The following is a 27,531-nucleotide window of genomic DNA, read 5'->3' on the forward strand; positions in this document are numbered from 1 at the left end:
GTATAAGAATATATAATGTATAATATATATTTTTACCAGTGAGAGTTAGGTAACTTTAGTGTCTGTTCTAAATATCTCTAAGTGTTCTAAGTACTCTCCCAGGTAATGTACAGAGTGATGGTAAGAGATCTTTGGGTATAAATTGCTCAGTGGAGTTTAGCTCGTTTTCTAAACTGGTGAATTAGTTTAGAGGGGGCGCTGCAGTCATGACCAGGTGGTATTCCGCACCACACAGTCTATTTCTGGTCTGATCTGAAGGTCATTGGAAGAACGCGGTAACAGAGCACACTCTCAAGAGGATTACACACTCTCCTTTTCCCATTTATTTCCCAGAAACTGCAGCCTAAGGTGACGTGCTGCCATAGAGATATAGCCAGAAGCAACTCATAATCTCTTGAAAGTGCACTGAATGGTATTATAAGAACAGGTTCACTACTTGGACTCATAGAAATCTAAGTGTAAATGTGAAAGAAATTAATACCTTAGATATTTATACAAAGATATGAATGTCTGTGGTTAAATATTACAATTTCAATGCTTAACAGTAAATGTAATTTTAGAATAAAATACAGTATTTCAACAACTATTTACAACAACAACAAAAACTCATTTGTGGTAAGACATATGTTAAATCCAAAGATATACATGCCACATTTTACAAAGGTCTCCCTAATGCATGAGAAAATAGACGATGGTTATTATAAGGCTGTTTTAGGTAAGGTAAGACAGTAGCTCCCGACTCAATCCTCTGCTTTGGCCAGCATCTTACACACTGTCTTGCCACATGGTGAGAGTCTTTCAGTATAATTAGGCTAAGATTATAGTACAAGTAATTAAGCTTGATCTCAATGAAACTAAATCGAAAACTAGAATGTTTCCTTGCAGCTGAAACTGAAATTCACTCACATAACCTTTAGAGTTTTACATGACTCATTTTAGAGTTCCATGTAATCCAAAACCAGCTCACATAAACATAGAAAACATTTTGGAGAATTTAGTCTATTGTATTAAGTCAAATAAGTGTTTATTCAATGCAGACTTTCTATATCCAACCAAATGTGTGACAAACTTTACTATAGCAGTTTCTTTCTGTCCCATTTTCTTGCTATGTCTTTAATTCACTTTCCCCCCCTTGCTGTTATAGTAATGGACTCTCGAGTGACCAATGTACATACTTCATAAAATCAGATAAATCAGGCATATTGTAAACACGTGTCAGACACATTTCAAATATGAAATTAGATGAGCTAGAATATCAGTCATTAGAAACTAAATTGATTTTTTAAATATTTTAATGATCAGGCAATAACTGTGGACAGTATTGCAGACATGTTAATAGCATGTTAAATTTGTGTTAACGTGAAATTTAAATTATAACCAGTAACAGTATTTGGACTGCATACTCAAGGCAGAGCAAATATGTACTTATTTACAAATATAACCACAGTGAAATCACTATGTTACATCTTTTCTTTGGCCACAGTAACAGATCTCCTAATTCAATGACACACAGATACATCTATAATATCCATCATTTTAAAGTTCATCTACCAGGAGTTCATCAAATAAAAGTAATTAATATTGTAGTGAGCACAGCAGGAAAATATAATTCAAGCAATCTGAATCAGGTTGAAGGTACATCTATATGACCTAGATTTGAAGAACACTGATGCAATATTAATGACATTTGAGAAGGCTTTAAGACATTCCCTATGAACATTCCTAAAATGCATTCACATTCCAGTTCAGATATTCCCAGTTGATATTTTGGGGGAATCTGATGCCAGTGATCATTTTCCGCATACTTTATAACTGTAAGGAAAATATATTTATGTTGTCCGGTCATGCTAACCTTTCCATTCTTCACTGCATTCAATGGTCTGCTATTACAATATATACAAAAATAAATCTTACTGAATAAATTAAAATACACAATTTGTATTTGTACACTGAAATTATTCTTTATAAATCACTTTAACTTTATGCAGAAAGAGAAACTACAAATGAAGACTTGTTGTTAAAATTGTAATGAAAAAAGTTAAATGGCTTAAGTGGCACCAGTTTTAAAAAATATAGTACATGTAAATAAATGAATGAGGATGGGGATACCATAAAGAGTCAGCCCTAAAGGTGGTCAGCCCTAAAGGTGGTCAGCCCTAAAGGTGGACAGCCCTAAAGGAGGACAGCTGCAAAGAAGGAAGTACTTTAAAGGTACATTCTGACATTAAAAAACAAGTGATCCTGCCACTTGTTTTGCTAAAACTTAAAACTTTGCAAAAATATATGTCATAACGTCTCAATTCATAGACATAGCAGATGCAAAAACATGGTGTAAGTAACCTGAAAAGACCTTTGAGTCTTCTGATGCTCTACTAGCTCAAATGACAATGTTTTTGTTTGTAAACAAAATAATCTCTCATATACTGACTCCTTAAGGGGTAAGAATGTTGCTGCAACCTTTAAAGTATCCTAAAGAAACATATTTTAAATGTTCTGTACACATATAACAAAAAATGGCTTTTAAAATAGCAGAGTGTGGCTTAAAATGAAGGTCCTGTTGTTATACCCTGAGGAGGATCTCTTTAAGTGTCTTTGTTTAGTGCTTAAACAAACCTATCAGTGAGGCCTTTCTGGATAGAGGTGCACCTATCTGGCATTAATTTATACAGTGTTTAATATTGGGTGTTCTTGCAAAAGGGAGTGGAGTTTAAAATGGTGCCTTCAAGCTTGACTATTTCCCAGATCCCCTAGTACCCCATTCAAAGAGGATGTGCTTTAAGCTGTATGTCTTTCCCATTCTTGTTCTCTTGTCTTTTATTGCTCCTTTTTAACACTGTCGCAACAAAAATTATTCACTCAAAATTGAGAGGTTCTAGACTGGTCCTTATTACACAAACTGGCAATGCTAATCAGCTATGATTAACAAGTCTGAACACATTCTGACTCTAAGCTCCCTGTTTATGCCCAGTAAATAATTACTCAACAGCTTAATTAATTATTAACATTTGAGCATTTTGAATCTTCAGACACACTACATGTGATTTTCAGATTTTAAACGATTCTTCTAATCATTCACCCAGCTACAGCACATTATAAGACACATGACTCTTATTACTGAGGTTACTATTGTTTTCTGACAATGCACAACAACAGTCATATATGGTATGCATGTTCAATAGCAGCTAATGTAATTTAAACAGCACTATGCATCTAATTGTTCTACAAATTATTAATATGCTGATATAAAACATACACATATGACAAAGTGCAATGACATTATAGGCCATGTTTGCTAAATTAAAACCAGTGAAACATGTATTAAAAATAACCTGATTTGGGCTAGAGACCTATATCCCTCTAAACACATGTACATACACACACACACACACACACACACACACACACACACACACACACACACTGAACCCACACACACACTGAACCCACACAAATGTACAGTCACACCTCATGGCTAAGACATCTGATGATACCTTTGTTCTATCCGTCTATGCATGTGTTTGGGAGAGAGAGGCTGTTATCAAACGGTTGCAGAACTCACAGGTCCAACAGGTCCACTTCACTGGCAATCCTGTGGGGGGGGGAAAAATCACACACACAGACAAAAATAAAACAGAAGAAAGGGAGAGAAAGAAACACAGCATGACTAGCTATCAAATTAAGGCCATACGTAAACTAAACTCTCAGACTCAACACCAGCAGAATGGCAGGGGTATCGAATTCCAGGCTGGGCACGGGAGAGAGGAGACAGGAGCGTGTTCATAAGGGGAACATACTGTATCGTGACCTCTGACCCATGGGTCTTTGTGCATATGTGTGAGAGAGAGTCTTTGTACCATTGCCTTTTGGTGCCTGCCTGATTGCTGTGTGTCCTTATGGCTGGAGCTAAGAGATTTCCACACAGTAGTTTTAGACATTTCATCAGAGATGTTAATGTCAGAGGGGTCAGTTCTGGCAGCGTAGAAGAAAGGATAATAGAGGAGTTAGGATAAGGGAAACACAGTGTGTTAGTGGTGAATCAATCTCACTTCATGTGTGTATGTGTGTGTGTGTGTGTGAAAGAGAGAGAGAGAGGGTGAGAGAGAGAGAGAGAAAGAGAGTATTACCTAGGGTCGGCTGTTTTAGGTGTTGAATGCAGTAGTTTGCTACTTTCCATTGGTATTTGCTCTGTGTTCTTGCCTCCTCCTTTCTGGGGTGTATCAATTAGCATCTCCTGTGACTCCTGCTACGCACACAGATCCATATACTTTATCTTTCCGCCCGTCTACTGTATCAGAAATGAATAGTCAAATCCACTTAATCCCTAGTGCTTAGAATATGGGTGTGAGTGATCGGCTGCAGTAGTACCTCACATGCTTTTTTTGAGGCATCGTCTAGCTTCTTCTTTTTGCTCTCAGGCATGAGGTCATCGAGGTAACTGAGCTCACGTTTGGTGAAACAGAAATCCAGCAGCTTACGGATGAACACTAACGCCAGCACCTGCAGACACGTAACACACGGTCAGATCCTCTACGTCCCCACGCCTGCTGACGGGCACAGGGAACGTGGAACGCTCTTGGCACGGTACGGAGAGCCGTACCATCATAGGGAAGACGATGGCAGCGCGTGATGTCTTAATAATCCACAGCAGTGCCAGGCAGGTGAGCTGAGTGAGGGTGAAGAGGTGAACCTTCCTCAGCGGAACGTGCCGCAAGTAGATGAAATCTGGCTGGTGCTTTGCCGGCATGCCGAACAGCTTCAGGCGGTCAAAGAACTGTGTGGGAGGGAGAGTTACGAGAGAGGAATCCTGCTTATTCAGTACTTGCTAGACATATCCGCTAGTGTTTCAGCGTAGGAAGTGCTGAGGGTGTGGTGTGGCTCCTAAGAGCAGACAGCTCTCTGGATGCGGTGTGTGTTGGCCAGGGTCCAGCTCTACCTGAATGCCTTTCAGAGAGGAGGCACCCATGTAGAGGAAAACGCCGTACAGTACCGGCATGGGGATGAACTGGGGGAAGAGGAGAGGCATGATCACAACCCAAAACAGAGTGCATTTTTGTGTGTGTGTGTGTGTGTGTGTGTGTGTGTGTGTGTGTGTGTGTGTGTGTGTGTGTATGCACCTGTAAAGCACCGGTCATGAACACTGAGCAGCCCATGAGCAGAAAAATGAACAGACCGGTTAACCTCTGTTCTCTGATTCCCAGAAAGCGAGGCTGCTCCCCAGGGGCGGAGCTCTCTGACTCCAGCTTCAGGCTGTTCACGTGGGAGATTGACAGCACGGTCGCTGCGACGAACCATGGCAACCCCATTACAGAACACACAGCCAGCATCACCCCCACCATCAGCAGGTCTAAGTGGTACCCACAGCCCTTCTGCACAGAGGAAGGAAAAGATGCATAAAACACAGTGCCCATTAAAAAACTCCAATTTTGAACTAAAACACAGTCATCGGTGACTCTGACCAGCAGTTTGTGCTCTTTGCGGTTGATGATGACAGCGGTGATCTGCTGGTCCATGAAGATGAGGATAGTGCAGAGCAGAGCAGGCACCGCCGCGGCTAGCACCGTCCACCACGGGTTGGGGCCGATCGGGTTGATCAGCCAGCCGCGGTCGTCCCGTGTTGGCTGGCACGAACAGCGAGGAACACACTTATACACACCTGAGGCAAAGTCTCTGAGCGTTTGAGGGAGTGTACTAGTACTGGTACTGGTACTGGTACTGGTGGGTGGAGCTGTTACCTTGAATTTGTCGGGCACTTGTAGTTTTTGTGATGGAATTCCGATGGCATAGTCAATCAGAACCATGAGAACGATGGTTAGGAAGACTGCGAAGTCACTGATAACAGAACGCACCTTCACACACACACACACACACACACACACACACACACACACACACACACACACACACACACACACACACACACACACACACACACACACACACACACACAGTGTGTGCATGTTCTGTGCTGCTCTATCTGGAAATCTCAGGTGAGCACATTTATTTGCTTATTTACCCGAGTTGGAAAATATCTGCTGGTCTTGAATTGCTTCAGAAAGCCTGACAGGAAGAAGGTGGAAAAGAAGAGGATTGTGGACCAAAACAGAACATCAGGGGTGTAGGGGCCATGGTGTCCACAGGCCGTTCCGACAAACTGTCCATGGAGATCTAAACACTCCTACACACACACACACACACACACACACACACACACACACACACACACACACACACACACACACACACACACACACACACACACACACTTTGGTTGAGTGTGTTGGCAGTAGAGGTACAGAGGCAGCACTATAAAGAGGATTGGGTCTGAATGGGCTCAGTCTGGAAGAGAGTAGCCGGGCTGTGGTCAGCTACAGGGCTCAGGGCCTCGTCCTTCTGCTCTCTGAGCATGAAGGTTCCTCGTGGTCCAATGTCCCCTGTAGTGACAGCTGGAGCACTAATGATCATGGCATGGTTAAGGAAGTCTTCCATGGTGGAGGTACAGTTGGTCGTTTTGTGCATGCTCTCATGTGCACACTTCTGCTGCCTTGCTCTGGTGGCACAGAGGACATTTAGTGTGTGTGCAGTGTGATGGAGTGTGTGGCACTCTCTTTTGTTTGGGTACAGTGTGATGGAGTGTGTGGCACTCTCTTTCAGACTGGGTGCAGTGTAATGGAGTGTGTGACCCTATCTTTTGTCTGGGTGTGGTGTGATGGAGTGTGTGATGCTCTTTTGTCTGGGTGTGGTGTGACTGAGTGTGTGATGCTCTTTTGTTTTGTGTGTGGAGTGACGGAGTGTGTGACACCCTCTTTCATCTGCGTGCAGTGTGATGGAGTGTGTAACACTCTCTTGCCTTCACAGTGAGATTGCTCCAGGGCACTGCTGAAGCCACCACGTTCCTCTGATCCCACAGCTCCAGAGTTTTATTACTAGGGTTGTCAGGCTTCGCACATTTACAGCTGAGGACAGACAACAGAGAAGAATGTAAGTGACTGTGTGTGCTTGTGTGTGTGTTCTCCAACCTGCTCTCTTTCTCTAGGATCTGTATTTCTAAGCACAATTTTAAAAGACGCGTTTGCTGGAAATAGATATGGGTGTTGTATGGGAGCGTGCACGTTTGCTCACTAGGTGAGTGTGAGTTTATCTAGGTCGCTGTGTTTGTTGATGGGGTAGAGTTCTCCCAGATGCACGAGCTTCTCCAGCGCCTCGTAGATGAAGATGAGGCAGATAAGGGAAGCGAAGGCCTCTTCTGTGAATCGGGTGATGTAACAAACAAGAGAGCTGGCGTCCGTGGCAACCAGGATCAAACACAGGAAGGCTGTCCACAGGCCGATACAGGTGCGGAGCGAGAGGTAAGACAGTTCATAGTCTCTGCAGAGGGTGCGAGAGAGACAGACACATGCTACACAACAGACGATTTCTATTATAACTGCTGTAGGAAAAAAAACCTTTGGGTGACACACTACTCATTACCTGTGTGACACTGACACCTCAGGCCATCATGCTGAGCTTGATACACTCATACCAGTGCAACACCCCCTACCATATCAGTGTCACGGCTGTGCTTACACAGGTCTGTAACCTAATCAATAACCACTGAGCAGTGATCCTGTGGTTAGAAACTAAGCAGTGATGAACAGGTAAGGGGTGTAAGTTAAAATGTGCATAGTAAACAGATGATGGTCCAGAACCTGTAACATTCATCTACAAGGTATCATCAGATTAATTTGTTGTGTTTCTGTTTATTACTGACTTGCAAAACTTGAACAGGATTTTCTCAAACACCAGAACAGGTCCCGTGCTGCCCAGAATGGTGAGTGGCTGTCCAGCAAACAGTGAGTACGCCATTCCAGTCATAGAGGCTCCTAGCAAGGACTCAATGGCACTCTTACAGAGAAGGAAAGAGCAAGAGACATGGAGAAATGACCTCCATCAGTTTGGCAGCGTGCTTGAAAGACGATTATAATCACAGTGTGTGGAAGAAGTATGTGTGTGTGTGTGTGTGTGTGTGTGTGTGTGTGTGTGTGTGTGTGTGTGTGTGTGTGTGTGTGTGTGTGTGTGTGTGTGTGTGTGTGTGAGAGAGGGTCCTTACAATGCGTCCCTGCGTGGCCTCTCCCAGAAGTCCTCCAAACGTGATTACGGGTGACATGCAGGCACAGTAGAGGAAGAGGAATGATGCTACACACTGCAGCCTCAGACCGTCCCTGAAATCACTCAGGTAAAATGGAGCTTTGCGCTTCACGTCCAGAACCAAGCCCCCGAACAACCTGCATTCACACACACACTGAGTGAGTGGATGCCCCGTGCGCTGAGGCCGACGTTTGTAATTAACTTCATTACAATTTTTTTTACAATCGTTTTCTCACTTGTCACATAGTGTGCTGTTGAAACACACACCACAGCACAGCAGTCAAAATGCACTTCAACCACCAAAACACTTCAGATGTTGCCCCAAAGTGACTCACTCTGCCATAACTAGAACGTACGTATTCTCCCCCAAGATTGCTTTGTCACTCAATGTACAATGAATGTCAAAACACGGCAAAATATACACGATGGGTTTCCTGTCCTGCTATTTTGCATCTCCAAATATTTCAATAAACTGTAAATGAATAAACTGTAAATGAATAAATGTATTACTGTATTGGAAACCCAGAATATCAACATTTACTATATAATGTAAAACAAAATATAAAACAATGTAAAACAATCAATAGTAAATACAGCACTGCAATACCAAATCAGTATTTGCTCTATATACAGTAATTTGCACATATATGCAAGTATAGATGGTTTGGTTCACATAATCTAAGTGTGAAAATGATTCTAAAAACTGTATGATATCCATACTCATCTAAACATCCACATGTATGATTGTACGTGAATGTAAACACAAACACCTCCCAGTACGCTGTAGTTCTGGTCCGTGATGTTCCCCATGTGCCTCCTCCTCCACTGGTACTACTGCCCCATTGGGCACTCCAGGCATCTTCCTTTTCTCCTGAACCAATCAGACAAGCTTATTACCACCAACAAATCAGACATAAACATATGAATGAATCTGAACAGAATTCAACAATGAAAGACTATACAATGTCATTAATATATTTAAACGTTTATAGGCATCTTCTCTTGAACCTCATAAAAGTGTGTGTGTGTGTGTGTGTGTGTGTGTGTGTGTGTGTGTGTGTGTGTGTGTGTGTGTGTGTGTGTGTGTGTGTGTGTGTGTGTGTGTGTGTGTGTGTGTGTGTATGCACCTGTGATGGGACGGTCTTAGGCGGTTCTATGCGGATAGATGGGTCCCATTCCCCTGGGGGCAAAACAGTCACCTGATCCAAAAACTCGTCGATACCAGCCAGCAGGTCATTCCTGTCTTTGGCCTTATATGCTACATCATGAAAAATCTAATGAAGAGAAAGAATGAAATGAAGAAATAACATAAATACAGATACAGATGATGCTCCTCAACCTAAAACCTGGATTCAGGATATATTTGTGTATCTACTGTACTGCCACTGTACCTTCTCCTACTGTATTATCACTGTAACCTAATCAGCACTGTACCACTGTAACTCCTTAATACTGTAGTACCACTGTATTTTATCATACTATACCACTGTATTACCTCCTTAATACTGTACTGTAGTACCACTGTACTTTATCAGTACCACTGTACCACTGAAACTCGTCAATAATGTAGTATTACTGTACTTTATCTGTACTATACCACTGTAACTCCTCAATATTGTAGTACCACTGTACTTTATCTGTACTATACCACTGTAACTCCTCAATATTGTAGTACCACTGTACTTTATCAATACTGTACCACTGTAACTCCTCAATATTGTAGTACCACTGTACTTTATCAATACTGTACCACTGTAACTCCTCAATACTGTAGTACCACTGCACTTTTATATTTACCACTATAACTCATTATTACTGTACTGCCACTGTACTTCATCTGTACTGTACCACTATACCTCATCGGTCATAATGGTTGCCATGGAGCGGCCAATCTCGTGATACTGCTGAGCTTTCCCGTCTGGTCCGAGCAGAATGAACACGAACCTGCAAAGTAAAGGGTTAGATCAGGCATGGATTCAGTGTTGTGTGTGCCCACACACCCATGCCCACGCGTGCAACAGTACCTGGTGGGTATGGGTACTTCAGTGAGTCCTGTCAGCAGGACAGCCGGAGAGAGGCGGACAAATGCCACAATGGGCTCCTCCAGGAACTCCAGCTCTCCCACCAGCACATTGGAGGCCTCGGCACCAGTAGGGATCTTCTTCATGAAGTGCGTGTCCACCTGAGGACACACAGCTCCTGTGATCTTTGCTAATGCCATGCGGCCTGCCTCTGGACATCAGGGGCAGACCTGCAGGACTCTAATTAGATTAGTCTCTGTCCCTGTGTTCAGGAGGCACGTCTGGCTCCCTTCAATGCACTGCCGCATGTCCCTCCAGACCACACACAAGATAGCAAACGAGCGACCTGGATTACCCACCAGGGGGCAGTGTGTGGGAAAATGTTTGAATGGCTGGTTTGCATGACTTTGTTTGTGTGCATGTGTGACCTCAGTCAACAGCATCTCTGTGTGCAGTGAGCAAACCAGAAATGCAATTCACTTCGTTTACTCTATTGGAATGGCTGCTTCCCACAGTGTCTCCTTTAATCTGCGTGCCTCTTCACATTGTTTGTTCATCAAATTCTCTGTCGGCACTATATTTATTTGTGTTTACACGCCTGCTGTTTCAGTTACCTAGGAGGCGATTTACGACATTGTTTAGTGCGGGAGAGTGATCATTTGTGAGGGCTCATGTTTCACTGCCTTTGCATGTCTGTTTCAATGACCAGGGAGAGGATTTAAATATGTGTCACTGTAGCAACCAGGACCCGGTCCGAGATTTAAAGCAGTGAGCGCCCCACACCACCAGCAGAGTTGACAGACCGGTCAGCATTGTTCCTCTGACATGCACACACAGCCTCTCCGGTGCTACGCTGGTACCTTACTGAGGTCCACTTGACTGTTCTCCGGCCCCGACCCGTTTCTCACCTCCACGTTTGGGGGAGGCGGCTGAGGGGACGTAGCCAGCCCTGACAGGGAGGCAAAGACGAAAACACAGAAGAAGAGGGAGCGTGACCGTGGTCCCATAACACGGCCGGCGCCTCTGCGTGCGGCTGCGTGTGAGCGGGTGAAGGGGTCGCGTCTCACCACTGTTTCCTAGGCTGTGCGGGTCACTCTGTTTTCGGCCTGACTCGGTGAGGGACTTGACCATGGGCAGCAGGTTGGACCTCTTCTTGTCGCTCTGATGGTGATGTCTCTTCAGCAGTGCCTCCCGGACCTTCACCCTCACGCTCTCGTCCAGCTCGTGAGCTGCTTCCTGATGGTCCAGCACCATGTCTGGACACACACGCATACACACACGCACACACAAATGTACCGTTATGATAGGGAACAACAGATAATGTCAGACATTTCAATCTGAAGGCTACAAAATGTTGTCACTCTAGAAATCACTGAGGTTATATTCCATAATATTTATGTAGTAATACTTTTCATATTACTTCACACTGATGATTCACTACTGACTATCAAATGTAAAGTTCTACAAGAGCTCAAGTAAGCAGCCCTGAATCTTTTTACAGGTTACACAGTTTAATGTATTTTGGCCAAACTGGCCTGTAATGTTTAAACTGCCATAAGCTGTAACTGCATCAGCTTCTAGCAGTATTGTATTCTTCTCTGTATTCTTCTCCTCACCTCCTCATGTGTCTGTCCTGCAGTCCCTCAGAAGCTGAGACAGCAGGTCTCTCCTCCTCTCCATTTGTGCACATCTCTAGCGTTCTGTCCCTCCATCTTTTGAACCATAATCCACCTTCTCCCTCCGTTCTGCTCTCTGGAGCTAACCTGTCTCCCATATTCTAGTTTCTTGTATTATACCCTACTCATGCTCAAATGTGTTTATAAAGATGATGTGTGTGACAGAAATGCTGCCTGGACTGGTGTTTCTCATGTGTGTATCAGTTGTGTAGCAGGCTATGTTCACATGAGCCTGGTGTGTGAAGGCTGGTTATGGATACTCTGACGTAACATGAGACCCGCACGTCTCTCAAACCCTCATCCTTGATCATAATGAAACTATGTACTTGAGCATGTGGGTTTGTACAACCTAAGGCCTTAGCTACTGTATTTATGTTGCCCCCCCCCCATGAAGCAACCTGCGATCTCCTCGATGCATGTGGCCCTCATGTCGAGCAGCACGCTTCCGTTGATGATGCAGCTACGCAGCTCGAACAGGCTGTGCAGAGAGAGCGTGGCCACGTAGGGCTTACTCCATCTCTCGCCTCCATCCTCCACGTCCTCCTCGAACTTCAACCACCTGGACGCACAAGGACTGAGGGTGTCATGCTCTGTGCTGCAGACACTGGCCAAAGGCAAAGCTGTTCAAAGGACTTTGACCGGACAACATTAATTATGCAACATTTCGGAAGTGTTATTCAGTTCCCGGTATGCTGAGAGAAAAAAAAACTTTCAAAATGCCAGACAGACAGTGATATGAGAGGCCCAATGAGAGTCTTCACACATTCGATACTGAGTGGTTCTGTTTGTGACCTACTCCATGTACCTGGCGGTTTCCTTCCACTCGGCATCTTTGCCATCTTTGACACAAATCTCATCAAGCTCAGTGAAGAGGTCATGGGCCATGTGCTCTTCATCCTCCTCAATGCCCAAAATGAACTGCACCCTTTGGGATGGGGTGTCTGTCAGGAGAGAGAGAGAGAGAGAGAGAGAGAGAGAGAGAGAGAGAGAGAGAGAGAGAGAGATGAGGAAGTGAAATGGTGAAATAAAAATATTTATCATTTATTTTGGTTGTATAATTAGGATGAATAATGTAATACTCAATATTTAATGTAAATATATTAAGAATGAATTCGATTATTTTCAGTGTCAGGTCCACCATGATCCTGTACTGTATCATTTTGTCAACTAATAATTTTGTATGTACTGATCATTTTCATTGACTCTACTTTTCCCTCTGTTCATCTTCAGTGTGGAAATCTGCAGTGCATCCCAGCTCAATTAACAAGTCCATGTGCACTAATGGAACAGTTACAGGGTCAAACACATGTACGATCTTCACCACTTCCACAACAGAGTGGGTGCTGCCAGTATAGTCTACTTTGCATAGTGCACACACACACACGTGTGTGTGTGTGCACGTGTGTTGTGTCTGCACGTATGTGTGTGTGTGTGTGCGTGCGCGCGCGTGTGTGTGAGTGAGTGTGTGTGTGTGTGTGTGTGTGTGTGTGTGTGTGCGCGCGCGTGTGTGTGAGTGAGTGAGTGAGTGTGTGTGTGTGTGTGTGTGTGTGTGTGCGCGCGCGCGCGTGTGTGTGTGTGTGTGTGTGTGTGTGTGTGTATGTGTGTGTTTGTGTGGGTGTCAGCACACCGTGTGTGGCAGTAGTCATGCTCTCTGTAGCCTCCCCCTCCGGCGCATGGCCTGTTCTTGCCCTTTCTCTTTTGCGGTGTTTGGAGCTGTGAGGTCTGTGATGGCGGTGAGACTGTCTGTCCAGTGGCATCCTCACCCCAACAAATAGAGTCCTGTGACCTGAAAGAAGAAAACACCATTCATAAAAAAATAATACAAAACTACAGGGCTAGACGCTTGGAACTGATCGTCCTCAAAACCTTGAGGGTGTACACACAGACTGCGAGCGTCACCCCAAACATGCGCGTGTGTGTGTGTGTGTTTGGTTGGTTGTTTACACTTACCCTCCAGTTCTTCTTTCTCATAGTGGATGTTCAGGACTGAGCTTGTGCCACCTTGATCCACAACTGCCTCCTCATCTGGCCTCTAGACAAGCCACACACACACACACACACAGTATAACTCACATTAGCGATGAAAGCCTTTTAGCGACTGCCCGAGTAAAATATGATTCCTTGATTTATACACTCTTGCCACATATTGCAATTTTCACCAGAACACGAAATGTCAGTTGTGTGTAGAGCCAGTCCTCTGCATTAACACTGTGTTTGTTATGTGTTTTCATCCATTTGCTATCCACTTGTTTGTTATAGACACATACAAGGAGAGAGGAAGATGAAGATGGTGACTTTGCACCATATTCTAATCATCCTTCTGATCTCGAAAAAGCTTACACATGCACTGAGAGTTTTCTCTTGAGTCCAGTGCAGTACAAGGCATCGAGGTTGTGCGTAACGAGGGATCTTATCTCTGTGGTTACAGTCACAGTCACATGGGAGTAGAGCTCTCTGGTGCAGGCCTGCTGAAGTTAGGACCTAGGTGTGTATATGTGTGTGTGTGTGTGTGTGTGTGTGTTTGGGGGGGGGGGGGGGTTTGTTTAAGTGCTTCAGCTGGTTAAGGGGGTTATGAGTTAGTAATGGGTGATGGGGGAAGGGGTGTGTAATAAAGAGCTATAATACCAGGGATAATATGTTTAACACAATACCAACATAACCTCCAGGCAACTGTCACACTTTTTTGCAAAACGGATGTAGAAATTGTCCAATCAGAAAAGTTTGTAGTTTTACAGATTACATTCCTGTAAAGTGGAAAGTAAAAGTGTTAACCTTTAACCTTCCGTGCTGTATACCAAACAAAACACACTGGTACAGGGTAGGGGGAAATATGCCTTTTAGACAATTAGGGTGAGACTTGTATCTTAAAACCTCTGTAGTCTCCATTATTGCATCTTGAATATGAAGGATCATTGAGGCAAAAATCTAAAAATCTATAGGTCCTAATGATTGTTCAGTGGATTAAAAACAAACTCCAAACAAACTGAAAACATAAGCATCTGTTTGTGTGTGTGTGTGTGTGTGTGTGTGTGTGTGTGTGTGTGTGTGTGTGTGTGTGTGTGTGTGTCTGTTTTTTGCTAACTTGCCAGTAAGCTCAGTGGCCAAGCTTTGCTAATTATTATGAGTATAGTATTAAAACTACTACTACTATTACTACTACTTGTGACGGGCAGGGTGAGCAACTAAAAAGGAAGCGATCACGCCAAGTCTCAGGGAAATAGGATGGTTTAATAGGAAGTGTGCAAACCAAAAACCCGTGCATGGTTCCAGATTAAGGAAATAATAACCAGCGGTCAACTGGTACAAAGACAAGACGTATATAGACGAACAAACGACCCTCAGGTGAGACGGATCACGGGTCCCGCCCACCTGAGGGACGAACATCACGTGACCAAAAACAGGACCGCTGCCGCTGTAACCGGGGGCGACCGGTAGGGGGCCCCCCCACAACGTGACACTACTTCTACTACTACTACTACTAATAATAATAATAATAATATTATTATTATTATTATTATTATTAATAATAATAATAATAATAATAATAATAATAATAATAATAATAATAATAACAATGCATGATTAAAGTAAGAAACAAATATTCCATTACCTTGTCATTTTAATATTGTTAATTGTGCATAAAATAATAACATAGTACATTTTCATAGTATGTTCTCCACTACATTTTCCAACATTGCCATGTGAGAAATTTGAGGTTTAATGTTTGTTCTTTGCTGTAAATTTGTCATGCATGCACTAAGGAATGAATCAAGTTTGTGGAATGTATTTTATTGGTAATCTTAGAACATTTCCTTTAACTGTTTTTGTGCCATGCAACCGTGTTAGGCAGGTGTGGAAAAAACTTAAGAATGCATTCAAAAATAGAAGTGTTAATAGTTTATTTTTGTCAATGACTAACAAAATCTACAGTGAGAGAAACAAAAGAGAAATCAAAATCAAATGAATATCTGGTGTGCACAGCACCAATTGTTCTATGTGAACTACTACTAAGACTTTATGAGAATTAATAGGAATTCTGTAGGATTATAGTCAGGTGTTTGATTAACCAGTATTCCAGATAGGCGATAATTATCATTATAGTCATATATAGGCTGAAACTCAGTCATTAACTTAAAACTGGGTGAGGAACAGCCAACCTCTGCTACAAAGGTAGGTTTCATGTCACAGGGCATACACTATGACAAGATACAAGATAGAGTTATACTGTCTCAGCAAGGTCTCTCAGGCAAAGATTTCAAAGCGGATTGGGGTTTCACGAAAGTGCTGCACAAGCTCTTTTTGACGAAGCACAAAGTAATGAGCATGAATTTAGATGCAGTGGTCAGCCAGGGTAACGTGGTGCAGCAGATGAAAGACACAGTTTAGTTCACTCCGAACCTGGAACATGTCCAGCAGTGCCATTAGCTCAGAACTGCCAGGGACCAGCGGGACCCAGATAGAGCCATCTACTGGCCAGGGGAGGTACTCATGGAAGAATTGCATCTAAAAAGCCATACTGTGGAACAACAAACAAGGCCAAGAGACTCAACTATGCATGAAAACATAGGAACTGGGATGTAGATAAATGGCAGCAGGTGCTCTGGAGTGATGAGTCAATTTTGCAATATTTGGCTGTAACCGAAGGCAGTTTGGTTAACGAAGAGCTGGAGAGCGGCATAATAATGAGTGTCTGCTGGCAACAGGGAAGTATGGTGGAGGTCCAACAGTGAAGTGTGGTGGAGGTTCAACAGTGAAGCGTGGTGGAGGTATAGCAGAGAAGTATGGTGGAGGTCCAACAGTGAAGTATGGTGGAGGTTCAACAGTGAAGTGTGGTGGAGGTTCAACAGTGAAGTATGGTGGAGGTTCAACAGTGAAGTATGGTGGAGGTTCAACAGTGAAGCGTGGTGGAGGTTCAACAGTGAAGCGTGGTGGAGGTATAGCAGAGAAGTATGGTGGAGGTCCAACAGTGAAGTATGGTGGAGGTTCAACAGTGAAGCGTGGTGGAGGTTCAACAGTGAAGTATGGTGGAGGTTCAACAGTGAAGCGTGGTGGAGGTTCAACAGGGAAGTATGGTGGAGGTTCAACAGTGAAGCGTGGTGGAGGTTCAACAGGGAAGTATGGTGGAGGTTCAACAGTGAAGCGTGGTGGAGGTTCAACAGTGAAGTATGGTGGAGGTTCAACAGTGAAGCGTGGTGGAGGTTCAACAGTGAAGTATGGTGGAGGTTCAACAGTGAAGCGTGGTGGAGGTTCAACAGTGAAGTATGGTGGAGGTTCAACAGTGAAGCGTGGTGGAGGTTCAACAGTGAAGCGTGGTGGAGGTTCAAGCAGGCGCAGAACCTCAGATTCCAGTAAAACTCACTAGTAATGTATTTATAGATTTTTTTGATAATAAAATAGAGAATATTAGACAAAATATAAAACCTTTTATTAGCAATACAACTGGTATGTCATCTGGTTTGGTTGACATCGATTTAAATCGCATACTGGGAGAAAAACTTGATGCTTTTCATCCACTCCCACAATCAGAATTAGAGAAAATAATTTCTTCCTTAAATTGTGCTACCTGCACACTAGACTCGGTTCCATCAAAGTTATTAAAAGAGGTATTACCTGCGGTAACTGAACCTTTTCTAACTATAGTTAACTCATCCATTACAATAGGTCACATGCCCAAATCATGTAAATTAGCAGTTATTAAACCTCTGATTAAGAAACCAAATCTTGATCCTACTGTACTATCTAATTATAGACCCATTTCAAACACATCATTTATATCTAAGATCATAGAAAAAGCTGTTGCCCAGCAATTATGCCTATATCTGCATAGGCATCACATATTTGAAAAGTTCCAATCTGGTTTTAGGCCCCATCACAGTACTGAAACAGCATTAGTTAAAGTAACAAATGACCTCCTCCTTGCTTCAGATCAAGGTTATGTATCACTGTTAGTGCTTCTTGATCTTAGTGCAGCTTTCGACACAATTGATCATAGGATCTTGCTAGAAAGGTTAGAACGCTGGGTTGGAGTCTCTGGCACAGCCCTTTCATGGTTTCATTCTTACTTAACAAATCGCTATCAGTTTGTAGAGCTCAATAATATTCCATCCAAACGTACAAAAGTTAAATATGGGGTCCCGCAAGGCTCCATTCTAGGACCACTATTATTTACATTATATATGCTACCATTGGGCACAGTTATAAACAAACATGGTGTCAATTTTCACTGCTATGCAGATGACACTCAACTTTACATATCAGCCAAACCTGATGACAAACTCAGTTTAAGAAAAATTGAGGCCTGTGTAAGAGATATTAAATGCTGGATGTCTCTAAACTTCCTCCAACTTAATGAGGACAAAACAGAAGTTCTCCTTCTGGGCCCTAAGGCCTCAAAACAGAAAATTCCAGATCTAATGCTTAATCTCGCAGGCTACCCCATTACACCTGGCACAGTAGCCAAAAACCTAGGCGTCATACTCGACTCTGACCTATCATTTGATAAATACATAGATAATAGTACTAGGATAGCTTTTCTACATCTCCGTAACATTGCTAAATTAAGAAATGCATTATCACAGGATGATGCGGAAAAATTGGTGCACGCCTTTGTTAGCTCTAGATTAGACTACTGCAATGCACTACTGTCAGGATGTTCAAATAGGAATCTAAATAAACTTCAAATAGTTCAAAATGCCGCAGCCAGGGTTCTGACCAGAACTAGAAAATTTCAGCATATCAGTCCAGTCCTATCAGCCCTGCATTGGCTCCCAGTTAAATTCCGTATTGACTTTAAAATTCTTTTATTAACTTATAAAGCATTGCACGGGCTTGCTCCTGAGTACCTTCAGGAACTTATTTCCTATTACGAACCCCCACGCCCACTAAGATCACAGGGTGCTGGTCTTTTATTAGTTCCAAAAATTAATAAGGTAACAGCAGGGGGAAGAGCCTTTTCTTGTAAGGCCCCCCAGCTTTGGAATAATCTTCCTAAATGCGTCCGGGACTCCGACACAGTCACAATCTTTAAGTCTAGGTTGAAAACCCACTTATTTAGTTTAGCGTTTGATAATTAATATCCCCCTTAGATAAAGGTACAGATCCAGGGGTTCATAGATGAAGGGTTTTATGGTAGACTGGGCGCTGGTGCTGTCGTCCTGTCACTGCTCGTGGTCACTCAAGTTTGTTGACAGTGCAGTGGACGGATGCCATTGTCTCAGAATGCCCCCAAGCCTATGTTACCTTCTGGTTCTGCCTTTTTAGCTAGGCTGTAATAATTTAACTAAATGCCGGAGTTGCTGCCACACTCCGGAAATGTTTATAATTTTACCTGTCCTGTATATGTCCTCATACAGAGCTAATTTTCCCTGTTTCATTTCTCCACATGGCTGCCCGCCTGCTTGAGGAATAATGAGATGAGGAGACCAGCGATCCATCCTGGGCCAGCCACCTCCTGCCTAACCGGATGCATACATCATGATGGACATTATTACATCTTTTTCCTTTTCTTTCTCTTCTTTCTGTCGAAATTGTTGTTGTTGTCATGGTGACCGGTGTCGGCCAGAGGAGGATGGGTTCCCCCCCTGAGTCTTGGTTCCTCTCAAGGTTTCTTCCTCATGCAAAAAACTAGGGAGTTTTTCCTTGCCACTGTCGCCTTTGGCTTGCTCACTGGGGGCTAGGACTCGGCACTTGTAAAGCTGCTTTGTGACAACAACTGTTGTAAAAAGCGCTATATAAATAAAATTTGATTGATTGATTGAGGTTCAACAGGGAAGTATGGTGGAGGTTCAACAGTGAAGCGTGGTGGAGGTTCAACAGTGAAGTATGGTGGAGGTTCAACAGTGAAGTATAGTGGAGGTTCAGTGAAGCATGGTGGAGGCTCAACAGTGGAGCATGGTGGAGGTTCCTTTGGGGCTCTAATTCATCTAATAATGGGGGATAATGCATTATCCAACATAATTATGCATCATCCAACACCATCATGGAGGCTAATGATGCTAAACATACAGCTAATGTCATTAAGAACTATCTTCAACATAAGAGTTCAAGAGTTCAAGAGTTTTATTGTCATATGCACAGCAGAAACTGGCAGTTACACTGTACAATTCTTACTTTGGTGTTCCTCCATTCACCATTAAAATATTTAACAATACAAGCAACAATACTATAGTATACTTAGTAGTAAAAATAATACAAAAGTAAATAAATAAATAAATACAAAAATAAAGTGAATGGCATACTATATAGACACTCTGAATATGTTTAAAGTGTTTTGAGCGAAGTATGTCCGAATTCTGTGCAAACAAGACTATGGACAGGTAAACATTGGAAATTACATGTAAAATATTTTGAAATGTATGTGTAAACATTTAACATTAAGTACAGCAGCATTTAAATGTAGTAAGGTGCAGAAACATGTAGAACGTTGTGTACAGAATCAAAGGTGCATTAGAATTTGTACGAAGTTAAAGCAGTTCGGGGTGGTGATGGTGGGGGTGGGGGCGTTGTGAGGCGTTAACAAGCCTGATTGCCTGTGTGTCAAGAAGAAGGGGTCCTGGAAGTGATGCTGTGATTCCCATAGAGTTTCTCAACATCATCGAGTCTGTCTTGAATTGCATGTAAAGACTGTATTATCTGAACAAGCCTACATCTTCAGAAGATGTGGTTTCATTCTCAAAGATGTTTGGAACAACCTCCCTGCTGTAAGTGTACCTAGAAGCTCCTGGTGTACCTATGCTGTTTAAACACAAAGGGTGGTCACACCAAATATTGATTAGGCTTGGGTTTCTTTGTCATTTACTTTGCACAATGTGTGTTTTTGTGTACATGTATGCAGTAAAATTATATGAAGTATTGTAAGTGTTAAAAACACTAAGATAAGACTGCAGTTATAATAAGACCACATTTATAATATAAAACCTGAAGAATCTTTTTTGTCCAGTATTAGGCTTTCTGTTCCAGCTTTTTCACCTGGAACGTCTCTCACAGCAGCTCTGTTCCAGTTACTGTGCACTTTCATATACTGATTATATACTGCTTGTCTATAAAGATACATGTATGTTGAGTATTGTGACCACATACTCAATGTACAAAGTATAGCTTTGCATTTTCCAATTAAACTCCACCACAGAGGAAGCAGCTTAAGTTCACATATCATAACAAATTATCATTTGTACAACCATCAGTAAAAGATAAACACTATAGGTCTTTACCAGATCATTGGAAGTAATTGCTGTTGTCTACGGTAACACCAAGGAAAAATTGGCCACTGCTATAATAATGCTATGTGAACAATATTCTAATTAAATAACACTTCAGCTGATGGAGCTAAATCCTTTTGAAGCAACTGGATCAGCCTTCCTTGTCCCAGGATGTTTGCAGGAGAGCTTCTTACTAATGGTGTTGACTTGTGAAAATTACTTCTAAAAAAGTAGTTCTGGTTTCAGCTGTCATAAGTTGCACGATCATGTTGGTCTACATTAATCATGTAGTTTGCTTGTTTGTCTCAGGCATTAAAATGCTAACAGCACCATGTTCTAATGACCATCTGTTTGTTTGTTTTTTGGGTCACATCTGTTCAGTTAGGTATGATTTACTAGAATTCTGGTGGTGATGATAACAGATGTCAACCTCTGCCTGGAGACGGAGGCATCGTGGTGTTGGGACACCACTTTACCAAATGTTCTCTGGTTGATACAGATCTGTTCCTCAAACACACACACACACACACATACACACACACACACACACACACACACACACACACACACACACACACACACACACACACACACACACACACACACACACACACACACACACACACACACACACACACACACACACACACACACACGCACTTATTTGAATCTTGTCCTCGTTGTTCATGTGAAAAAGATGTCCTAAATGAAACTGGTAATTGACTATTGAACTTTTCTCTTTCATCCATCTGTCTGCCTAGACCCATTCTGGTCTGCTGTGTTGCTAACACCCTCTCAATTTGTACCCTCCTTCTCCTTGTCAGATGAAAGCACATTAATTAATAAAAACAAGGTGCACTTGAGCTGGCCAGACTGCTCCTGTGTCACCTAATTACTGTGTGTGTGCGTGTGTGTGTGCGTGTGTGTGTGTGTGTGTGTGTGTGTGTCTGGGCATGTTTGGGATGATTTTCTGGGATGATTTTCCATAAAACGTGCAAATGACTAGCCTCTTACATGCCTTAAAGGGTGTTACAAATAATATTTGAGTGTGGTTTGGGTGAGTAGGGAACTCAACACTCTTTTGTTTGCAGTTTTGTGTTTTTGTTGGATTATTGTTTGTTTTTTTGAGCACTGTCGGTTCCTGAGAAAATAACCTTCCACTATGTAAAATGAACGCACATATGTAAATACAACCCTATTTACGCATATTTCTCTACGCTTGTCTTCATTGCTGTTATACCCCGTAGCCTAGACTGGGACATAACAAAGGGGACTTTTATATAATTTTGTTTTAACTTTAGGTGCTTTAAGTTTGCATAATTATGTTCATATTATATTTTATAGTCTGAACTTTTGTAAATAAGAAGATATGAGAACAATGATTAAAACATAATTAAAACAAAAGACTATAAGAGTACACTATTGTACATGCGTGTGTGTAATTTGTGTGTGTAAGTACAGATATCTCTATAATTTTCAGCAAGTCCATGAAACTGTGTGAAGGTTGTCTTCTTTCGTCCTCCTACTCTCTACTTGTCCAACTTGTCACAGCCCTCTCACTCTGTCCTCTCTTTGTCCCCCTCTCTCTGTTCCTCCCTTTGTGTCCTTCTCTGATTCTAGGTAAAACATTGCTTTGACAATTGTTTTGCTGATTCTGACTCAGACGACTGACTCTGTCAATCTCAGACACTGAAGCCTGTCTGAAGAGACTGTAGTTTTACACACACACACACACACACACACACACACACACACACACACACACACACACACACACACACACACACTCACTTCATGTAAGCCTGACTTAAGTGCATTTTATTGATTAGTACTCATCTCTCACTAACTCATTGAAAATCCATGTAACATGTGCAGCCCTAAATATGGAGCTCTGCTACAAGTTTGAATGCCATCTATGAAAAGGGCTGTTTGAGAGTCAACTAACAATAACAGTCTAAAATTAGCATGCACAAGGTAACATAAACCGATTCAGGCAGATAACATTGTGCTCTCAGAATCTGAGCTGTGTAATGATGCTACACACCGAGTTGCTCAGAAAGATGCAGCTATTGGCCTCACACGCATTAGAGGACGGCATGGGTGACACGTCCTCATCCCAGACGATTCCGCTGTAGGGAACAGACCTCCAGCAAAGGGAACTGATCAGAGCAAACACGACAGACAGAAAGATGGTGTTGTAACTGCTGCAGACCTCAGAGACAGAGACAGAGAGTGGCTTGCAGTCATACCTCCCGCTCTAGGCAGAATGACTCATTCACAATTTAACGACGTCTATCCACCGCCCTAGTCTCTCTGTCCCTGTATCTTCCCCTGCCTCTTCTAGTTATCCTTCTTGTGAAAGCCACAAACACAAAAAGCAGCAGAAAGCTAACACAATGGATCCAAGTCTTCACTACTACAGGCACTACTGTATATCCATGACTACTGTGAGTGTCTTTATGATGCATCAAAGCCCATTCACACTGATCTATGTACATGTAGGAAAGCTGTTAATAAGACCAAATCCTAACATCCACTGTCCGAGCAGAACAGGAAGTGCATCTGCCATTCAGTGGAGTGCTGAAACAATAAAACACTGTGTACATCTCAGGCTTCCTGTCATGTCTGTTACACCAGTAGACTCAAAGCCTCCACAACAGCGTCTGGGGTGTTGATGTTCCACATCTGTACCTCCTTCCTCCAAAATCATTTTAATATATGGTATAATCACAACATGTCTATATGTAGCAATATGATCACAGTATGAACTGTGTCCATGATGTAGCTTCATAGGCTGTTTCCCATGTGAGACACTCGTGAGACACTGTGCACCTTTTCATATGTGTCCTAACCCCTCTAGTGCTCCTCCCTACTGTATAACTTGCAGTGATGGATGAAGTACACAAACCTCGTACTTGAGCTAAAGTACAGATACCCAGGGTAAAACATTACTCCAGTACAAGTAGAACTTCTCCCTTTAGTTCTCTACTTGAGTAAAAGTACAAAAGTATGTTCAAATGTTTATTATTTCACAATATCAATGCATTTAGCTAACTGGAAGCTATGGTAAAACAAATAACTAGCTAGCTAGCTAACAGAGCATTGCTAAGGTAGTTTTCAGTTGTTTACTAGCAATAGCCTACTTAGCTAGATACAGTTTGAATTTTTATAAGAACAATGGGACTTATGGGACTGTGGCAGGCAGTGAGGGCACTTGAAAATGAAGAAGTCATTGTAATTTTCAACTGCTTTAGAAAAAAGATTCACTCAGATACGGCCATGGGTTTTGTGGCGCATTTTTATGTTGAGATATTTTCTCTGGAATTTTTGCATGTTGATCCAAACGAAGCTTGCTTCGCGCTTCTTTTTTATGTTAGTTTTTAAATGAACATTTAAACCTGAAGGATTTCACATAATTTCGCATTTCGCAATATTCGCATAATGTAGAGAAGTAAAAACTTAAAGATTGGACTTTGAAATGTAGTGGAGTTAAAGTAAAAATTTACAAAAATGAAAATACTTTATAAAGTACAGAAACACACATTACATTCAAGTTACATTTACTTTGTCACTGTCCACCACTGACATCTTGTAGGTGGTCTGTTTCTGTTGTGTGTGGAATTTTGTTTTTAAATAAGTCTAATCGTCTTGGCAAATGAAGCCATATTTCATATATGTTTCTGTAATGTTTGTATGGCTTTGAAGGGTTTAGACTGGAGCAAACTCAACATAGGCAATACTAATACTGTTACAAATTCACATTACATTATTGACTTGTGGCCACTGTTTGTGTGTGTGTCTCTCACTGAGTGCATCTTCTTGTAATGGCCTTTATAATTTTCTTTAAAACTGTAACAATCGTGTGATGTTCATATCCATCACTCCAACAGTAATTCCAAATACCACAATCTCAGTTTACTGTTAGTCTTTGCCAGGCAATGCAATAAAGGAGAGATTGGGCATCATTGCCATGACAACACTGAAGATGTCCCACTAAGCTTTGACACACAGGTTTCATTAGTTGTCCATTTCTAAGGGGTGCCAATTGACAGAACTCAATTAGCTTTCTTAGATCTCCTAGTAAAGCAAACAGGATAGAATAAAAGGGTGAGGAGAGAGAGAAAACAGATAAGTGTAAATTCAGAACAGACTGAAGGAAACAGACTGAAAGGTGTGAGAACTGAACAAAACCAAACACACTCTGACAGGCAGAATAGGCAGGATGAAAAAAACGAAACAAAACAAAATTATTATTGAGAGGCAAACGGGCATGTTCAATACCCATATTGGACATTGGAGACAGACATAATTTCCAAGGTGGACAGCCTCTGGCAAGTTGCTGGCACTGGTGAACTAACCCTAACCGTAACACCAACATTTAACCCTAACATCTAACCCTTAACTCTGACCTTTAGCTCTAACACCAACACCTAACTCTAACACCTAACTCTCAAACTTAACCCTAACCCTTAGCCCTAATGCTAACACCTAACCCTTAACCCTTAACCATAACCCTTCAGGCTCTGCCTGGGCTGTTCTTTGAGCTGAATGCTGCATACACACCTAAGAGTTCCATCACGTATGTGCTAGATGGGAAAGCCAATGGTCACAGTTACAATAATAATGGGAGATTGGAACATGCATTCTCTTTCCCACTGTGGGAAGCCTGTTGGATTCATTTGAATGTGTGTGTGTGTGTGTGTGTGTGTGTGTGTGTGTGTGTGTGTGTGTGTCTGTGTGTGTGAGGTTAAGGCAGAGAGAAAGAGAGAGGTGTTAAGATTTAATTGCTTACTACTAAATCTACATTTAAAATAAACCACAATAAAATGTGATGATTTTACATAAACGCGTGAATCATTTTGTCAACACGAGGCATTTCTACATAGCCTATATCCACTTGTCATTTTTACGTTCTGCTGCGTTGCTTTTGACTTGCTGCGGGAGTCTCATTGCCCTTAGTGAACTGAATCCTGTTGCAGACTACATTCAAAATGTACGACTATAACCGCTGTCGAGTCGGTCAATAATAACTTTCCTCGGCTTTTAAACCATTGTTAGTTTGTTACTATTACCGCAGTGGAGAGAACAGCAATAAAGTAGAGGATGGCGTCAAGGTCATTTGAGGGCAACTGGGTAAATTAACCGTATACCAAAACTTACCGTGCATACCTGTATTTACGATTCTAAATCACATGTAATAAGTAAAGTTGCATATGTTAAAGTCAGTGTACTGTTTCAAGATCGTGTATGACTTGTTAACGATGTACCTGCTTTTAAAGCCGGTTTGTCTAAAATCGTTTAAATCTTGACACCAGCGAGATCAAAACACATATTGTAAACATAAACCCCATTCTTATTAATATACTGTATAGACCAAGAGAAGTCTCCAACCACAAAAGGCGAAAGAGATATGGCAAATGAACAAGTAATTTGTCTCCTATTGAAATGTGATCGCACTGCGAATGCTGCACGTGCCAACCCAGCGTGCTGTGACCCTCTCACCATAATAAAAACACAGCAATGCATGCCACATCGGGGACACGGGCCAAACCGACCCCTAGATGCTGCAAAATAGATCAATGTTACACGTCACCATCATCACTTCAGAATGACATCAAATGACACTCGTTTATAGATTTTACCGGCCACCTAGCAGACTGCGGATTGGCTGCCGCGCGCTATACGGTATTTCAAGGGAGAGAACATACAGTACTATTGATCCGAAACGTTCACGTTAACTGGGCTCAGTTTTTCTATTGAAATGCAGACTAACAATCAAGACGAAGGTTTATTTTAGAGCATTTCGGAATTAAACGTTAGCACTTTGCGCAGGGTGTTGTTTAAAGCTGTTCGAAACTATTCTGTATAAACGCATCATCAGCAAATGATGCATTGAGTAATCCCTCCCGATTCCGCCTACCTGATAGCACAGAACGCTGTCCTGCTCGCCGTTTTCTGCAGGCATTGTAATGTACCCAGTGGTATTCAGCCCTACAGCAGACTAAAGATGCGCCGTCGGGGGCGAGGCGGCTTTGGGAGACAAGATGGAGTAAGGTATCAATTCCTCGTATGAAGACCCGGTTTGTTTGCCATGGTGAGAGCAACGGCACTAAACGTTGAGACGTTTATACACTTCAGACCGGAGCACGAGCGCGCACTCTCACCGAAGCGCTGGGAAGAGTGAGCGACTGTGCAACATCACAAGCTGTCCAGCCAATCAAATGGCCCCAAAGGAGACCATTACTAATTCCTTATCCAGTGTGGTTGAAGGACCAGATGAACCTGTACAGGAATGACTGTAGGTCTGTATGCTACAAAAGACAGAATTGGAATATTATTATAGCCTAATATATTCAGAAGCACCTGTATGTGTGTGTTATTATCTTATATCTCATATATATATATATATATATATATATATATATATATATATATATATATATATATATATATTTATATATATATATATATATATATATATATATATATATATATACAGAATAAAAATACTTC

General features: G+C 42.1%; 1 protein-coding gene across 8 annotated transcripts; it reads right to left on the reverse strand.

Annotated features, from left to right (window-relative positions):
• Positions 1–498: 498 nt before the first annotated feature.
• slc4a8 (solute carrier family 4 member 8) lies at positions 499–27,217 on the reverse strand. 8 transcript variants are annotated; one of them, XR_013132798.1, is made up of 25 exons: positions 26,939–27,217; positions 13,772–13,853; positions 13,449–13,607; positions 12,627–12,762; positions 12,220–12,380; positions 11,213–11,401; positions 11,006–11,094; positions 10,149–10,306; positions 9,981–10,068; positions 9,252–9,398; positions 8,895–8,995; positions 8,087–8,261; positions 7,748–7,881; positions 7,120–7,365; positions 6,848–6,953; positions 6,014–6,175; positions 5,457–5,846; positions 5,115–5,366; positions 4,934–5,002; positions 4,598–4,771; positions 4,366–4,497; positions 4,125–4,243; positions 3,855–3,969; positions 3,492–3,589; positions 500–2,186 (listed from the first exon to the last, which is right to left on the reverse strand). XR_013132798.1 is itself a non-coding variant. In XM_077014564.1 (24 exons), exons 1-24 carry the CDS (start codon positions 26,981–26,983, stop codon positions 3,708–3,710), a joined length of 3,459 nt encoding a protein of 1,152 aa, XP_076870679.1. In that variant the 5' UTR covers positions 26,984–27,217; the 3' UTR covers positions 500–3,707. The 8 variants fall into 8 exon arrangements, 6 of the variants coding, with proteins under 6 accessions (XP_076870676.1, XP_076870679.1, XP_076870678.1 ...); XR_013132799.1 differs by lacking the exon at positions 3,855–3,969; XM_077014564.1 differs by having other exon boundaries at positions 500–3,969; positions 4,125–4,240; positions 5,457–5,618; positions 5,733–5,846.
• Between the last annotated feature and the right edge of the window lie 314 nt (positions 27,218–27,531).

The sequence above is a fragment of the Brachyhypopomus gauderio genome, chromosome 8, assembly GCF_052324685.1.
Source record: "Brachyhypopomus gauderio isolate BG-103 chromosome 8, BGAUD_0.2, whole genome shotgun sequence".
NCBI lineage: Eukaryota > Metazoa > Chordata > Actinopteri > Gymnotiformes > Hypopomidae > Brachyhypopomus > Brachyhypopomus gauderio.

Coding starts and splice junctions, on each gene's coding strand:
- slc4a8 (XM_077014560.1), bottom strand. CDS start 26,983: ATGCCTGCAGAAAACGGCGAGCAGGACAGCGTTCTGTGCTATCAG. Junction 7,366..7,747: donor ATCCTGTTCAAGTTTTGCAA/GTCAGTAATAAA, acceptor CACCCTCTGCAG/AGACTATGAACTGTCTTACC. Junction 5,367..5,456: donor GCAAAGAGCACAAACTGCTG/GTCAGAGTCACC, acceptor TCCTCTGTGCAG/AAGGGCTGTGGGTACCACTT.